The 18,517-nt window shown below is 38.6% G+C and overlaps 1 protein-coding gene across 1 annotated transcript in view; it reads left to right on the top strand.

Moving 5' to 3' along the window:
• The window catches only part of PTPRK (protein tyrosine phosphatase, receptor type, K), a 291,634-nt gene that overhangs the window by 91,509 nt on the left and 181,608 nt on the right, over window positions 1-18,517 (top strand). The window contains exons 2-3 of the mRNA XM_009999118.1: window positions 4,090-4,171; window positions 5,859-5,974. Coding sequence (XP_009997420.1) covers window positions 4,090-4,171; window positions 5,859-5,974 — 198 coding nt within the window. The remainder of the gene's footprint in view (window positions 1-4,089; window positions 4,172-5,858; window positions 5,975-18,517) is intronic.

Below are 18,517 nucleotides of genomic sequence, written 5' to 3'. Positions count from 1 at the left end.
CTACAGAAGCTTGTAGTGAAGCTTTGCTGACATCCTGCAAGAAAGATATTTCTATACCTAGGTAATTGCTTAAGAGGAAAAAGAGAAGATAGGAATAAATTGTCAACATGTAGTCACCAAGGCATCCTGTGAAGATTTGTGCCTTTCAACATGTTAACTGGGGATTAGAGGACAGTGAGAACAGCTACTTTGAAGGACCAACTGTGAGTGGTTGGGCAACAAAAGAGCAGATGGATTTTAGAGTAGATAAAACGATATAAAATAATGCACACTGCATAAAATCCTAATTTCACACACAGAATGATGGACTTGGAGCTTGCCATTAGCACTCTGCAGCAAGATTACAGGGTTCATAAAACTGTCAGCTTAGAGCCCAGTGGTGGTCAAAAAAGCAAATGAAGTGTTAAGAATGGTTAAGGAAGTTCAGTATAAATTAGATAATTATATTATGCTGTGGTATAAATGGTGACTCACCCATATCTTGATTACTGTGTGCCAGCTCTGCTTGCTATATTCTTTGAAGATTACGAGCAGCTAGAAAGAGCTTCAGAGAAGGATAAGCAAAGAAAAGGGGATGATTTCTGTGTGAGATTGTCTCAAGTTTGAGAAGCCTCAGATAATTTAGTCAAAATTACTAGGGGACGTATAATAGAGGTCTACAAAGTTGTATGTAATATAGGAGGATGATTTGGATCAGTTTGTCGCTCATTTGGGTCATTAAGGTAAACCAGGTACAAAAGAAACAAATGGAAATGTTTGTGAATACTGACAGTAGTAAACCCAGGGATTTTCCCAAATGATACTGTGTTCACTAAAAACTTGCATGGTTTTCGTAGGAAAATAGACTAATACAGAGACAAGAGATGCATTAGGGGGGACTGCATACATAAGAACATGTTCAGGGAGTTGTGACACTGTATCTTCTCTTGCATCTGAATGCAGACACTTCATAAGCAAGGACATACCATTTTATTTGGAGAAGTAACTCTTTTAGTATCACCTTGAAACTGTAGAAAATTCAGGGGTCAAATCTAATTCCCTTGAATTAGCTTTTGAATTAACTGAGCTGTTCAGCAGTACCCATTCACACTTATTGTAGGGGCCCTGGATCACAAGAGACAGGATAGCTGCCTCCACAGCCCTGCTCTGTGCAAACTGCATTCATCCCCCAAAACAGTCTCCACTAAAGGAAGCAAGCATCTCTCTGAAGTGTGCTAGATGAGCATGCAATTAGATTGTAATAAGTGGAAGGCCATTTATAGTTGCACAGGCAACTAATGTTTTCTGGCTGAGTAAACTGATAAGCTAAATTATTTTTCAGTTAAAAAGGAAATGTTTAAGTCATTCTTTGTAGACTGTAAGCTGAACAGCAGTTCAGGCTAGCTGCATGATTCTCTCTCAAAGCACTGCTGTCTTATTAGGATAAACCTCTGGTGAAAGCAATAGCTCAACAGACTGGTTTTTCTCAAGTAGTGTGTGTGTATGTGAGGAAAAGAACTACTTCAGGTTTTGGTCTGACTTGTCAGCATTTCAGATTTCAGTTTTCACCTATATATACACTTACCTTTTTCCATTTCCCCTTTTAAATGTGAACAGATACTATAAAATTAAAGCCTGAGAATAGTTTTTTAACCGAGTTGCACTTTTTGCTGTGGGTTGTCTATAGTTACAAATGTTTCATAGTTGTATTTATTCCAATTATGAATGTTAATTAAAAATAATTTAGCACTTTATATATGAAATCTCACCTTTCTTATATCTCTGTCTTTTCAATAATGTTATTTTTCCTTTATTTGCCTTTAAACATTACTCCCTATAATGTTTTTGAGGCGTCTTGCATTTCTATATTTCTTCATGTTTTTTGCTTTGTTGTGTTGGTTAGTGTGTGCAAGTAAATTCATACCCAGCTCTGTCCCAAGAAAGGTCGTTTTCTCCCTTCTGTCCCCAGTGTAGGAAGGTATCACCATTATAGGGGAAGGAGACACACTTACGTAAAGCCAGGCTTCCCTTGGAACTGGATCTAAGCTACTTCCAAATGAATTAATAACACCCCAGTTCAGATTGGGATGTAAATTTAGACCAGTTCTTAACGCTGATGCTTAAAGTTCTTATCTGGACATTGAGAAAATAAGTGCTTTCACAGTTTGTGTATTTGATAGAGCTGTACTGTATTGTAAAGAAAAAGGTCTGTCAGAAAGGTTTAAAATATCTTTATTTCTTACTGAATTGTCTTCCACACCACAAAACCAGAATGGAAGATATTAAAGTTGATGTTTCTTGAAGTGCCAGCTCTCTGAATATGCCTGAGGAGCTGGTGGGAAGTCAAATAGTGCTCTGGACAGAGAGCTTATTGGACAAGGGAATGAAAGTGGGACCCCCAAACAACAAAATTCCTTTCCATTGAGCTGCTTTTGGCCAAGGCAGGAGAAGGAGGCAAGGAATGAAGTCGTTTCTACTACTTAATTCCTCAGCAAGAGTTTTTAGAGAAATTGGAAGAGCCTGGTGCTGTCAAAGGATGTGTGACCCACAGGCTTCCTTGTTCTGCAGCCAAAGCTCAAGCTGTTGGACCTTGTGAACCACTTTATGAACATGCCCATAACCACTTTTCCTTGGAAGCTTTCCTTATTTATACTCCTGTGAGGCTATGGAATTAGTTGTGAGTAAACAGGCCACCTACTATCTCTGCCTCCTTTGGTGGGAAGATAAATTGCACTTCTGGGTAGGATGTGTGAGTGAGGAAATGGAGTGAGTGGCACATAAGCACATGGAAGTGTTCCTGATCCTTCATAGCCAGGTTGTGTAAATGCCAGGTACCTTGCCGAAGGAGGTAGTTTTTGTGATTGAGAGGTCCAAAAGGAGCTCCAAAGGTGGTTGGGAGCTGCTTGCTCTCAGGACTCCCCTTGAACTGAAGAGAGTGCAATGGTCATTGCTTCCTAGTAAGGTGACAAGCAGATGCCCAAGTAAGAAGTCTTGAGAAAGGAGCTTGATGAGGATAGTGTTGTCTTGGTCACCTGCAGGGTACATTAGGTTGTTAATCCATTGTCTTTGCTGCTCCCTTATATTTTCCCCAAGAATGACATATGTAAATTACTTGAAAAGGTTGTATGTAGAGCAGCTGACTTTGTCTAAGCCTGTCTTGTACAGAAGACCCAGCCAGATACTTGCATTGGGTGATCACATCTGGAAGTTTGTATTGTATCACTTGTATCAATATTTTCTGGTGTGCTTTCCTCTTCCATATCTTCCTTTTAGTTTAGACATACGTGTTTCATCCTTTTTTTTTTTCCTTCTAATTATTTTCATTTTTCTTTCACTGTATTTTGCTTTTTTCCCCCCCTTTTTTTATCCATACAAGGAGGCATGAATCTTGACAATAGATTTGTTCTGGTCAGTTGGTGTTGTTTTGCTAATCTATAGCTACAGACAGCTCTGTGCTCTGGAGCAATCTAAGAGCAATTCTTTGTTATGCTGACCGTTTGGGGTGGGACAAGATGTTGAATGTGAAGACAGTCTCTTTGTTTCCTTCATGCAAAGCAGTTTCCCCATTGCTTTGCAAGAATGAAGAATGAAGTTGACTACTACATAAATCTCATGCCAGAGCTGTTCTTTCCATTGCCCCTGGGGAGTGCTGCCCTATTTCTGTGCCACTGCATGTTTTCCTGTGCAGGTTCGCTGCAGAACGTTACAGGAGACTGTGGACTATCCTGTGACCCTTGACTTGAATATACATTTTATTAAAATTCGTTGATCAGTTGTTTGCTGCGATGTCAAACCTGTCTGAAAATAATTATATTTTTTTTCAAAATTGAAACATGTTTCTGTGTTTAGTGGAGTGAGAGCAGCATGGTGTTAGTTGAGGCAATGAACGTTCTTTTCTGGTGTGCCATAAACAGCAAATCCAAAGCAAGTCATGTATATGAATGGTATGAGACTGCAATACCTTCACTAATAAATATTCCATTCAGTCATCAAACCTTGTAGAAACTTCAACAAAATGAAAAAGGCAATGTGTCTTAGATCTCTATGCTTGCCACTGTGGGAATTCTGTAGAAATGAGTGTTGTAAACATTTTTTCTTTCATTTTGACAGGTAATATTTGAAGCTGAAGTCTCAGATGGGAGAAATGGCTACATTGCCATTGATGACATCCAGGTTCTGAGTTACCCTTGTGGTAAGTAATGATTAAGAGCTGCATTTTTCTCTGTCTTTTCAGGACATATTTGATACTGCTGTAGACTGCTGAGTTTTCATCACTTGATCAGTGGTGTTCTTTGTTCTTTCAATAGTATTTTTGTTGCAGTTTCCAGGGGAGAATGTAGTGTTGCAGTAGTGATTTACCTGTGTAAAATCTTTGTCTGCCAGAATTAAAGCATACAGGGGTATAAATCATAAAATCTTTAGTATCTTTTTAGTCAAACCATAGTTGGTGAGCAGAAGCAAAATGCATTTAATGTGTATGCTCACTGATTTAAGAAAACTAAATTGGCAGATGCATGAGGGTTTATCAGATTTTATGCCCCTGCCCCCTGCCCAATTTTTTTTAAAAACTGATACAGCAGATTAAAAAAATAAATAAATAAAACAAAGAGCTTATGTCACTTGAACTACTGAAAGATTGGGTTTTGTTGTTTTGGTTTTGTGGGCAGACTTCAGGCATTTATGATTCTTCTTCCGTGCTTAATCCTGAGGAAGAATTGCATGCATGCAGACACAAGTTGTGCTAATGTGAATATTCTACAAATGAAGAGTTGTGATTATTACAGTGCATTTCTGTCACTTGGTATCACATTTTTCTGTTAAACTTGTTCTGTTCAATTTTTCTGATCTTCCCCTAGACATCCTCTCTCTAAAATGTGATTTCATGATAATGTACTTCATGGCTGATAATTTAATTACTTTCTCAAATGATCCAGGTATAACGACCCCCTCCACCAAATTTGCAAAATGATGCCAAAGTTGCAATGGCAACCTCACATTTTGATCTCTTATACCCCAAACTTGTTAAGACCATTGCTCTCAGGGGCTGTTTTTTGTTTTTTTTTTTTTAAGGGCCAAAACAAAAGGCATTTGAGTAGAGCCATGACAGCAGATTTATCAGCATGATGCAGTATTCAGATAAGCTCCTTTTTGTTACTGATGTTTAAACCCTTTATGTTTCAATTTGCTGGTTATTCCTGTATATTGTGGTTCTTTTTAGTAAGCACAAAAAATAACAGTTCAGCTACTGTTTCATTAATAGTTTTTTTTGGAAAAGGACGGGTGAGAGCTGTGTATTGTACCCATTTCTCAAATGTGTCTGTCAGCTTTCTTATGTCTAATAAATCCTTCAAGTGGTTGTGCCACTGAGCTTTCCTAGGGGCTTTGTCAGTGTGGGAAGTAGATTTGTCAGCTCCTGAAATACTACATTCAGTGGCACAAATGATTTCATTTAGTAGAACAACAAAGCTCCGAGTTACATTGCAAATAATCTAAATAGTACCTCTATTTGCCTGAGCAGTATCCTGCTAATTAGGTTTTTCTCAGTATGATGGGTTTCATAGAATCAGAAGTCTTTAGGATCATTTTTGTGAAGTACTGCTGACATTTTGGTATTTGATCTCTATATTTTTTATTTGATTTTTGAAAGACTGTATTATAACTCATGTATAACATATAGTAGAACCATCAGGGGAGAAGGGAAAGGACTGAAAATATTCTTTCTTCTCAAACAGAGATGATGAAACAGTAATTCTTTCTCTCCTGTTTCTAATTTTTAGCCAAAGGTGGTTGCAATGTTCATCTTTGGGGAGACAATAATATTGTTGGCCCCCTTTTTAGCAATAAGCATTACTTGTAATTTTTGTTTTCTCCCTCTGCAGATAAGTCTCCACATTTCTTGAGGCTGGGGGATGTAGAGGTCAATGCAGGGCAGAATGCTACATTTCAATGCATTGCTACGGGGAGAGATGCAGTGAATAACAAGTTATGGCTCCAGGTAAGGCCAACTCATGCAAGTCTGTTTGGCTAGAGGACAAGCTGCTTTCTGGAGGCGAAATATTTAAATTCCTAAGCTGTTTTTTTTCTTCTGCATATAAAATATTTAGTTGAAATATAATTTTATCTATGTGAAATGGAGAAACTGGTAATCAATTTTGTAATGTTAAAAATCTTGGCTTAAAAATTTGAACAACTAATGTGGACAGTGAAGGAAGATTTGTCTTTAAGGCATTCTCTTCTTGTAAATCAGCTTATCTGTAGCAGAATTTATTTTCATTAAATGCAGATAATTGGCATTTGGGACCTAGTGAAACAGATGTAACACAGCTGTCATAAATTTTGAGGCTTATTTTATCATATAAATTACAATTAATTCTTTGTCCAAGCAGCTGGCTGAAGGGACATGGCTGCATTTCTTTGTGTATCTCAATTTTACTCAGCAGCATATTTAATAGGACAACATAAAAGGACCACTGCATGTCTTTTTTCTCTGTCTCCATAATAGAAGGGACTTCAGCTTCTATCTGTGTGCAGTTATGAGAAGTATGTGTGTTAAAATTTAAAGAGATGACTAAAACCAGAAAATAACCCTTCTCACTAAAAAATGGGAAAAAAAGAAGAAACAACACCACCCTCCCCCCAAAACAACCATGTTGCTTTGTGGTGTGGTGCTGGGGTTACTTACAGTTAAGACCACTAGTTAAGTAGAAGGATGGCAAAGTTTCACAGGTTTTCCTTAAAAAAGTTAATTTTGCCACTTAATGACGATTAAAAAATCGCTTCAGCTGTATGTGTACCTTTATGTGTATGCTTTAGTTTGTACATGAACTTTCAGCACCAACACTCCTTTAGAATGGTTTCTAAATATGCCCTTAAAACTTGTTTTAAATGTATATTTTGCTATACATTATCAGAACTGTAAAATACATACTTTTTGGGAAACATTGTCTTTGGAAATGAACTAGAATCAGGACATTAAAATATCTGAGGTTTTGGCAAGTGTTGCACTTGGTAATGAACTACAATCAGTTACTTCAATCTGATTTTTCATTTAGTAGAGAGAAGAGTTGACAAACCTGGGGTAATAATTGTATATAGGCATGTGACAAATTTCAGATTTTAAAGATTTCTTTTTTAATTAATAGAATGAGGTTAGAAGAGGCAGATATGGAAAATATATTACTGGAGAAATGTGCTGCAGCATTAAATGCACAAATCTAGCAGTAACTGCATTGTATTTAACAAAAAGGTATCATAGCAGAAGGAATGCGTGCTCCATGTTTTGAGACAAGTTTTTTAAGAAGAGTTTGATTTTAGAGACTTGCCAAATAGAGCACATAAAGCACACACAGTGTAATTAAACTGGGTTTCGCTCTGTCAAAGGCAGATTATAACAATAGGAGCATACCAGCAAACCCATGAAGCACCACCTTCAGTAGAGCATGGGTCAGAAAGGCCTGACAGAGACAGCCAGCTGGAAATGTTCCCTATTGCTCGCTCCTCTGAGTCAGATAACTGACAGATTATCCTTCCTAACTTTCACTCCTGTGAGAAGCCTAGTTAGCTGCCAGAACAACTCAGAAAACATATGCTTTGTTCCTCCATACACTTCATGGGTGTTTGGGGTTTTTTTGTGTGCGTGTGTGTATCACAGATGTGGCAATTTCTCACAGTGTGAAAGGTGAGGTACCTTTGATGTTCTAACCCTGCTTGCTTGTGCTTATGAAATGCTTTGATATTCCTGAAGATACCTTGCTACTAAAACTATGTACTTCAACACCATTCCCCTTCTTGTTTTCCATTAAACAGTGCCAAACATTCACCAACTCAAAGGTGATCAATTTTTTTTCTTCCACACTCGTAATTCTCTTCCTCCATCCATCTTTCCCAACATAAACATGAAACAACATCTTTCCCTCTCAATTTCCTTCCTTAGATAACACAGCAAGTTACTGCTGTTGTGCTCAACTATTAGTGAACTAATTTATTTTCCTTAAAACGTAGGGTGGGGTATATATGGGCCTTGTGGGGCTTTGGAGTGTGACTTGGAGAAGCTTCCCTTTAACCTTTGACCAAACTGGAGATTCATAAAACCCAAATACCCAGAAAAGAAGAACCAGGAGATCAAATCAAATGCCTAAGTAATTGTTTTTGAGAGCCTTGAGCTGAAGCATTCCAGGAATGTATTTTTCTCATAACCAGAAAGGCCACTGGAAAAAAAAAAAAAAGTGTAAACATGAAAAATGAAGTGGGGAGCAGGGGGTGAGAAGACATTTTCCAAGTATACTGTGTTAGAGAAAGTAGCTTTTGGTTATCTCCTTATTGAAAGAGAAAAGATATTTCCTTAAAGAAAAAAGAACAAAAAACAAAAAAAGAAACAGCTGCAAACAAATTGCTGTTGAAACACGTTCTTTGATAAGTAAAGATCTGAGGTGCAATCTGGGACACCAGGGCTTTTTGTATCTGAAGGGATCTAAGGTACCTCATTTACTTGCATTAAAGTCCAGAGATGTGCAGGTACAGATTTTGTTCCACACACTACCACTGCTCTCTGGCTCTCCCAGTTCTCTGTTTCAGAGAAGGGCTAAAGTAAATTCAACAGTAGTAAAAAAAATAGCAGCTGCCCTGCCCTGTGTTCAGGATTGTGTTGTCCCTGGGTGCAAGCCCACAGCTGCTTCTTCAGCCTGGCTCCCTCTGTGTGAGCTGCTGCAGTTTCTGCATCCTCTTCCACATCCCTCTGGGCACTGACACTGGAGCTTTTGCATCTTGCCACTAAGTCAGTTCAAGAAAAAGTGATCTGGCTGAAAAAGACTTTGGCCTTAATTGGGTTTTCTATGTTATTGGGTGTCCTGGTTTGAGCCAGTAAAATGAAATTTGGCTTCATCCTGGCTCAAACCAGGATATGTGGGGGTGGGAGGACTGTTTGTTTTGGGTTGTGTTTATTTTTCTTGCTTGTTTGTTTTGTTTGTTTGGTTTTGTTTGTTTTTTTTTTAAGCTCAATTCGGGTCTGAATAACCTACATAAATAGTGCCAGCGGGCGGAAGAAGATGGGGATGTTGGTTAGAAGCAGGGAAGAGGGAACCTGAACTGAAGTAAAAGTGGGTCTTGGTAGTATGTCTCCTTGTATTCTCCTATGTAAACTTTGGGGTTTTTATTTTTATTTTTTAATTATTGGGAAAAAGCCTTCATCACATACTAGATGATCCATGTACTTGCTTATTTCCATGCTTACGTTTTTCTCAGTGTATATACATTCACTGCTGTAATTACAGCCTTTTCATCAGCTCTGTTTTCTATAAAGGTACATCTATAAACATTTCAGACAAATAGGAATTAACATTGAATTGAACTTCTGACTTTCATGGCTGCAGATCTGCCCTTGTTTGTTTAGCTTTAGGTTGTATCTAATCTCTCGTCTCTTTCATACTCCTTCTCTTCTGTCCCTGAATTTTGGAGCCTCACTGGACCAAGATCTGGGACAGTCAGAGCTCTGGCATTGAAAGATAAGCAGTAAAGATAACAGAAGTCTTTAAAAGTTGCAGCTGCATTAATACAAAGCAAATATTTGCACAGTTAAAGAGATTTAACTGGTCGAACAAGAGTATCTGAAACACACTTTTTGTGACAGTGTGAACAGTAGACATAGGAGCAGGAGAGAAATGCAGTTCTTGACCCTTTCAACCTAATCTACTGTTGAGTTCATTACTGTTGTGAGATGAAGGATTCTCTTTATGACCTGTAATTATTAACAAATTCTGAGTTTCCTTAGTTTTTGTTTAAAGTCAGTAGTGTTGTTTCTGAAATATGTTCATTCTTGCTGCATGTTACTTGTTTTGGCTGCCATCTCATTCTGAATATAATGCTGAGGGATTTTTTCTTGGTATTTTTCCCTTCCTCTTAAAATTTTCACTGTAAAATGTCACACACCAACAGCTGTACTTTGATGCCACTGTACAGACTGATGCAGTTGAGTTGTGTGATAGAATCATAGAATGGTTAAGGTTGGAAGGGACCTTAAAGATCATCAGGTTCCAACCCCACTGCTATGAGCAGGAACACCTCACACTAGACCAGGCTGTGCAAAGCCTCAGTAAGGGTGGGGATAGGAGTCCCCAGAACGAAGGCAATAACCTAGCTTTCCTCTCTGTTGTGTTTTGGTATACTCTGCCTTACAAGCTTCAGGAGTCAACAGAAGCTCTTGCTGAAAAATTCTTTCCTATAGAAGATGGGCAGAAGTGTGTGTATTTAATCTTAAAAGATTGAATATAGCATTCATAGACATCATAACTGATGAGCTGTTGCTCACTTTTGCTGATTTTCTTTTTCCTGAAGCCTATGAATTGTCTTTCTTTGAAAATATATTTAAATAAGATTTTTTAATTTATTAACATTTGATGCACCTTTCTGCTTTGTTCACAATAATTTACTGAATTAGTATATGCAGGGCCACCTTTTGATTGTATTCTCCCCCCTGTGAAATGCCATGCATTCCAGTGGAGTTATGTCAATAAATAACCTTGCAAACAGGAATCAGTTCTGCATGTTAATCCTGTGCCCAGGGTGGATACTTGTTAAGTATTAAATATTTGAAAGTATATTGCATACAGGGCATTCTAAATATAAAAATGCAGGAGTGGGATGGGGTGCCACAGGGGCGCTGTTTTACGCATTTGATTTTGAGGTTTCTGCATGGAGAAAGCTTCTGAGGTTTTAAGCTTTGTTTCTTTACTAAAACAGTGGAGAAATAGAATCAGCTGAATAGAATAAATAACATTTGGTTACACAAAGACTCCAGAAAGCAGTGTATCCATTGTCCAGCGTTTTTTCTATGGATCTAATTGGGATATCGGAGCAATAGGGTTTTTTGCATAATTGGGCTGTGTTTAACGGCTTCCTGAGCTGGGAACAATTGTGACTCCCAGAAGCCCAGTATGATTTTCAGTGTCTTATCGATGTCCGGTTTAACTGGACGCTTGCACAGTGTGGAGAATAGAGCGTTTTGCTGGAACATCTGTTAAACCATATGTCTTGGCACCTGGTTCAGATGGCGATAACTGCGGCACTAATGAGTCCATCCATCACTGCTGAGCTTTGCATTAACACAGCATTGCATTAGGGAAAGCAGCTTGGTCTGGCTTTGCAGGCGGACGCCTTTTGCTGCGCTCGATGCCGTTTGCTTTGGCGAATCTGAAATTCAAAGGGTTACTGCCTGTGTTTAAAAGTTTAATATGCGCCTGGTACTCCTGTGCAGATTGTCACCAGGGCGGTGGTGAGCGGGCCAGCCTGTCGGCAGTAGCTGTAGATGCTGGCTAACTGCCCCTCCACTTGGGTTGCCAGGGCTGGCAAGGCCCGCCCGTGGAGAGACAGCCTCGTCAGCCTCAACGCTGTCTGAAACAGCCCTTCTCTCTCTCTGCCAGAGGAAAATGTCCCTTCCTTGTGGAATAACAGATAATGAAAGCAATTGCCTGAGAGTAATAATTGAAAAAGTGAAATTAAAAAGCATTATGGAAAATAAAATGCAAATTGCTGTAAAAACAATGGAGTCGGGCTGACCTCCCAGCGATACCAGCTGTTACTGAAGGATGAAGGAGCATCTGCACAGTTGTCTGTTCAGGCTCAAACAACTGGCAGTATCCCACTCCCTTTCTTAAGGGAACTGTCATAACCCTTAATGCCCTGTTTACCAGCATCTTGGGTTTGGGTGCTGGTTGCCATAGAATGTGATTTGATATTTCACATTTGTTTTTCTCACTGAATACTGCATATCATGCTCTTTAATGAATCTTTGGACTGGGTGCAGGCAGATGGTATCCTGTGATGATGCATTTGGGCACATCATTGTGTGGGGCCTATACAGTATTTTAGGAATTCAAACTGGAGAGTGTATATGAGAACCTGGGCCTCTGGCACAACATTGACTCCTTTGTTTTGCTTTTTCGAAGGACAGTATTTCCTCTCAGGAGCAAAAGTTGTGCCACACCATTCCCTTTTTCCCACTGTATCAGAAGGTGATGAGATGGATCAGTATTTAGTAGAAGGGTTTGAGAATGGGCTGTGAGCCTTTAAGGTAAACCATCTAGCTGCAGTGAAGTGTCAAGAGGCTTGTTTCTGGTCTCAGGAAAAAAAAAAAGGTATCTCTAGTATCATGTGTATCTATAAATTATATAATTATATATCTATAATACTTTGCTTTTTTCTTTTGTGGAAAGAAAGTTCAAGAAGTTCAGAGAAGATGCTTTGTAAGCACCTGCAAGGTTTCAGCTATGTAATTGTCCCCTTTTTATTTCAGTCAGCTGCACAGTTTGATGCTTCTTGGTGTTGAACTGAAATAAGTCAGTCTTGCCCTAAGAAGGAATTGAAGCCATGATGTGTGGAGGTGGAGAGCCCCAGTTGCTCTGCGTTTGCTTTTCTCCCCAGGTGGCAGGAGCAGGGGGGTCAACCTCTGACGAGGAGACAGTAGACTTTTTGGATCATCAGTGTCATATGCTCAAAATCAATACTAATTTGTACAGCAAATTCAGCTGTTTATACTAAACCTTAGTTCCTCAGCCAGGAAAATGCAACTCAAATCTACGTTGTCTTACCTGTATCTTGATTACTAACAATAGCCAAGCAGTGTGTAAGTTCTCTTTCTGTTACACTTGAGACTTGCACAGAAGCTTCACTTGCCTCATTTTTTGCATCATTGGTTGCTTTTAATTATGGAAAAGATGTTCTTGAAAGTGAGCAACAGAATGGGGAAGCATAGAGGACAGGGCTCCTCTTTTGCAGTGGCTTGTCTGTTTTACCTCATCATATTTACGTTTTGTGATAGACATTCTGGTTTTCCAAACATTTTTTTCAAAGAGGTATGAAAAGCTACCTAGAAGTTATATATCAAGCTCCTTGTAAGTTACTTGAATTGTAGTTTACTCTGTATTACATCCTGCTGACTCTGACGTGGTTGTAAAGAACATTCACCAATGAAAATACAGTATTCATAACTTCATATTTTATATTTTCTTTCTAACATCTTGGTTTCACAAAGGTGTTTTTTCTCCTCTCTTTTCATTGGGCGTTCTCCTTTGATGCTGTGTCATTTAACCACAAATGAAATATTCTCTTTCTCTCCCTCATCCCTTTATTGGCTTCTTGGATAAATAAGGCGTATGTCCAGTCATCTTAGGTTTCAGCAACATGAAATACTGTAATCCTCCTGGTTTTAATTTACTTCTGCCCTGCTTAACCTAAGTCCCCCATCCTGTGTACCTACCAGTCATTTAGTTTACACAGCAGCTTTTAGGGTTGTCATCCCTGTGGGTCTTCCCCAGGGATTCTGCTGCTTCTGCAGCAGCTGGAGCATCAGATAATGAGTCCTGTGGTGCTGCCAGAGCTGTTCAGAGCTGGGGCTGGTGGTAGGACTAGGGGCACCTCACCCACCACCCAGAGGCATCCAGGTGCCTTTTTCTCCTCCTGCAGTTTTGTAGTTTACAGCTGTGATAGAAGTTGAGTCACTCTGTGTAGTCCTGTTAGAATTTTCTCAGCCAGCAGCTTAAATCCATAAAAATGAGATGCCTGAAATTCAGATTGTGTTTATAAAAACATACACTTAGAGATTCCTTGGCCACTGAGTCAGTGAATCTTTGTCTGTTGACAACTGCGTTCACGTTTTCTCTTCCTTGGTGGTGTGATGTGTGGTTGGTAGCCTGATACCCCAGGCCTATGTTTCCTCAAATAGTTGCAAGACTTAATGAATTACAGAAGAATAAGAGCAACTGGTATACTTGGCTGCTTTTAGAAAAGAGTAAAATCATCCACTGAGATGTATCTGAGGAGCTGTCTTGTGAGGTGTTGGTTTTCAGTAGTGAGGATTTTTTTTTCCCAAATTCTTCGTTCATTGTCATCTGCTAACAAATCAGATTTTTTGTTTCAGTCTGCTGGATGAACACTACAATTCAGCTCAAGCTGATCTAGAGCTTTAATCACTGTCTCCAGAATTCTTATTTCTGTGAATTATTATTGTTTATTTTTTTAAATACAAATAAATCAAGAGCATTGCGTTCAAGAGCGGTGGCTTTCTGAAAACCTCTTTATTGTTATTTTTTTTATTCTTTTTTTTTTCCAATACAGATTTTTGCAGCATGTGTTAGATTAGGTTTAAAATGAGAAGCTTTACAATGTCCAGAGAAAGCAAGCATCATTTTTATTGTGTAGTGTGAAATGACCAGGGACACTGTAGTATGAATTGTGCTAATTTGCCTCCGGTGGATTTTATTATAATAAAATAAATTAGGATTGCCACCTCTGAAGGGCCAGATGGCTCTTAATTAGATTATTTCATGAGAACCTTTGCTTTCTTCAGTAGGAGGTTCAGTGCAGCATGAGAGAAATTGAGCTACTTCAAAGCAGACAAGTTTGAATAACAGCAGTGCATGTAACCAAGGCATTTCAAATAATCATGGATTTTTCTGTACTGCAGTGCAGTATGCAGGATAAAACTTGCCTTTTCACATGTATTCAAGACTTTCAGTATATGTTTGCATGGGAAAAGCTGTGTAGCTGATAAATTAATATATAGTTCATTGGATAGTTGGGTCTTATTCTGGTTTGCCATGGGTATAGGCAGACTAGCAAGTTAAAGTAGGTTGCATTGATTTCTTACTAAAACAAACATTTAAATGCTTGATTTCCCTTAAAGAAAATAAATTACTTCATCTTCTTGTATACTAAGAAGAAGATAGGACTATCTAGGCATATTATTTCACCTATTGTTCCAATTCATGTTCATGCTTGAAAAAAAAATTAATATTTCTTAGGCTTAAATAATGTACTTATAAATAAAATGATCTGGGGATGAAAAAAATCTCACTTGTTCAGTCATTCACCCTTTTTTGGATGGGGAAAAAATTAAAATTTTATTTCTCATTTCTCAAGATGAAATGGTGTCATGCTTTATTATGTTTCTAGTAGGTTTAGCAAGTTAAATGTCCCAAGAATATATATCAAGACAGTTGTGTAAAAAAATAGAGTAAAATAAAAAGAAAAGTATTTTTTGGGGGGGGGAAGGTAGATTTTTCTTGCTTTAGAAATTGTGTCTTAAGTGCTGTGAAAGCATATGCTGTGTGTGCCAAAAAGTGCTAGACAGCTAAAGGTAAGTATAATATAAAAAGTATAGTTATTTGTGCTGTTTATTCTCCTCATGGTGTTTTATTTTAAAAAACAGTATTTCAGCAGATATTGTGCATTATTGCTGGCATTCAGGTTATCCACATTCAGCCCGTTTCCCTCTTGCAAAAACCCGACATTCCTCCATTTGCACAATGAGTAAAACCAGGAATGTTTTGGAACATGTTACCTGCAAACTCCTTTTTCCTTGGGGCAGCAGAGGTGTAATGCCCTGGGCTGCTGGGGTCATCCTTACAACCCTTTTGCTACCTGGGGAAGTTTTGATTGCACCTTTGGGGACTGAGTTGCTCTGCTCCCTGTGTGGATCCTGCCCTCTCCTCCGCTCCCTGTGGTCACACAGTGAATCTGATTATGAGCTAATCCGTTTGGTGATGATGATATATGGGGAGGAGTATATTTTCCAGGAAGATTTTTTTTACTCCAGGTCAGTTTTCTGCACGGGGGGAGCAAGTAAGGGGCTGGCTGAAGTGGATGCTGCTGCCAGAGTGACTCGGGTGTCACTGCAACCAAAGTGTTGACATCTGATCTCTGAGGGCATCCCGGCATCCAGCCGAGAGCTTGAGAAGGCAACCAGAGTTGACTTATTATTAGCAGTGGGGTGGACTTACTTTGAGGTGTTTACATTAAGAAAGGGATGAGAATGTGTTAGGTTGAACTGTCCAGGCTGATAAAAATCACCAGTATGAAAGAAAAGAGTTTAGGAAAATTCAGAGGGTACATCACCCCAGAAACTTTTGGCATCTTATTGCTGTCTAAACATGAAAGCAAACTCCACCACTTCTCAACCGGAAAAACTGGGAAACAAATTGCAGAGAATTTTTAAAATTTGTATTAGAAATGAGAAATGTACTTAAATTCTACCAACTAAATAAGATACTGGGGGTTAGATCCTTCTGGTTCTGTTCAGATTCTGGAATATCCACTAATTTATTTTTTTTTTGGTGTTTGTTAAATACTTGATTTTTTTTTCATGAGACAGAAAAGAGAAATTTGAGGCTAATGGTTAATTTGCCTATGTTTTTTTTTTGTATGCTGCATAGACTTGACTGTTGACTTTGTTTAAGATATAGATGATCTCATTTCATTGCCTGGAGAAAAAAATTAGTAAAATCATGTTCCTATCAAATTAAAAATAACTCTGAAGTCATAGAGACTTATTTAAGGTTATAATTTTAAATGTCTGAAATGCTAGAATTAAGGAGGTTTTTCCACATGCTTATATTTCTTTTAATCAAGTGTTTATAGAGCATAGTGCTTTGTGAAACTTACAGTTATTTTCACAAGAGGAAGAGAATTGCCTGATGGTGACCTCTTCTAAATGAGCAATTCAGGGTTATCAAATCAGACAGCAAGGGACTGGAGGAACCAAGGATCGCACAGGGTACAGCCATTACCTATTAGTATAACTCCACATTAATTTTAAATTGAATTTTTAAAACCTAATTGAGCAGCATTTTCAAGCTCTGTTCATTGTGAGCAGGACATAAATTGAAACAGTATGTACCAGGAACCCTCTAATAAGCAGAGAGCACTGCTGCCTTTCTTTCCTCTCCTTCAAAATCAGTAGTAATGCCCTGACATTAAAAAGAAGAATTTAATTAAGAGATCATGACAGTGCATCTGAACTCTGACTGGCTAATGGCTTACTAGTGTAAGGGATATGCACTGAAATGAATGCATGGTATTTTCTTTAATATTCATTGTTAAGCAAGAATTCTCATGTTTGAGCTTTTCATCATTTTAATGACAGAAAAATATTTTAATGGTTAAATTGTACACGAAGATGGACTTTGAAGATGTAATTGTACAGTTGGAATCCCAAGTAACAAATCCTAATACAGAGAATTTGTGGAACTACTCCAAGGCTTGAAAGACAAAGTGGTAGGAAATCACTAATGTAGATAGAAAAGAAAATTTTAGGTTTTGTTGTTGGAGCAGAACTGTAAAGCTTGTTAAATTTCATTTTGATTAATTGCCCTGGAAGTGCGTTAATATTTCACATTAAGTAGGAGCCCAATTCACTTTGTTTCTCAACATGAAGAGTGCAGACAAGCTTAAGTAAGCAAGTTTGGAGGGTAAATTATTTTACACAGCAAGTTTGGATGTACTTCTCTGCTGCAGACTGAGCACTCGGCCTTCAAATTTAAAGCACTGGACTTATCGAAGGGAATCCTTTGTTTTAGAAAACTAATATTTATTTTTCCCTTCATAGTGAATCAAGAATGACTGCATTACATGGGGTACTTGTCAAGTCTGCTATCATATAATTTTTAACAATGCGCCTTCTGTTTATTATATGCTGCTTGGTGATTTTAACAATTATGTGGCAAGTTTGTGTTTAGTGGGGAAGTTTTATTTCCCTATGCTGTCTAGCTGTGGTGTGGTGATGGAAGTACATGCTGTGAGAGGGCACAAATCAGGTTGAGAGGAAGAACGTATAATGAGGTTTGTTTATTTTGATTATCCAAGTTTTATATTAAGATATGATTCCAGAGAATTCAAGCCTATGGTGAAAACTGAGGGCACTAGGGGGGGGGTGTGAAAAGTGGCTTGGAAATTCTGTTTTGGGATTTAGCTTTTTCTATCAGGAGAAGGCAGCTAAGTACACCTCCCGCAATGATTTTACTGTAGCTGCAGCACCAAAATAAAGCCTTTAATATCACCCCTCATTTGTGTGATATTGGATATATTGTCATTGATCCCTGAAGTTCAGTAAGACCTTTAATTTGCAGGAGTCTTTGCTGACATCAGCAAAATTCCTTACCTCTCCTTAATAGGAGGCAGATATTTGCAGAGTGGAGAAGGGAGCCGGTGCCTGGCACAGATCAACTGGGTTGCGCTGCCATGGATCTGGGTTTCCCCATGCTGAGCTTCCTTTGCATTTGCCCTGTGAACATCCCTTCAGAAAACATCCATGTGATAATCAGGCTTTTGGTCGTTAAGGGCTGGCGTCTTTGATTTAGGGAGGAGCAGTATGAGGACCTTTTGGAAGCATCTCACAAGTGCAGATGTAAAACGAGGTGTTTCGGTGTTGCGAAGTATTCCTGCCCGATATACACATGCAGCATTAACTCATTTCCTTTTTTGTATTTTTGCCACAGGCTTTCAGGTTATTAAATTTTGTGGCTTAGCAGTGCCTCTTCTTGTGTTAGACAGAAAGCTTGGAGTTTAAGACCTCAATGAAGTTTCTCATTCCAGGGGTTGATTAGAGCTAAAAATGTCTCTGGAGGTCACATTTTGCTATGTATCGAGCATAGCAGGCTGTGCAGTTACAAAGAAATGATGTTGTCTTTCTGGTGACTGAGCAAAGCTGTGTGCTCAGAAACTGTCACCTGGTCGGGGAATAACACTCAGTTGACCCATGGAAAAGCAGGAA

Source organism: Chaetura pelagica, unplaced genomic scaffold (genome assembly GCF_000747805.2).
Source record: "Chaetura pelagica isolate M959 unplaced genomic scaffold, ChaPel_1.0 scaffold90, whole genome shotgun sequence".
In the NCBI taxonomy this organism is placed as follows: domain Eukaryota; kingdom Metazoa; phylum Chordata; class Aves; order Apodiformes; family Apodidae; genus Chaetura; species Chaetura pelagica.
Note: the sequence above shows the minus strand (reverse complement) of the source record. Positions and strands in the feature narration are given on the sequence as shown.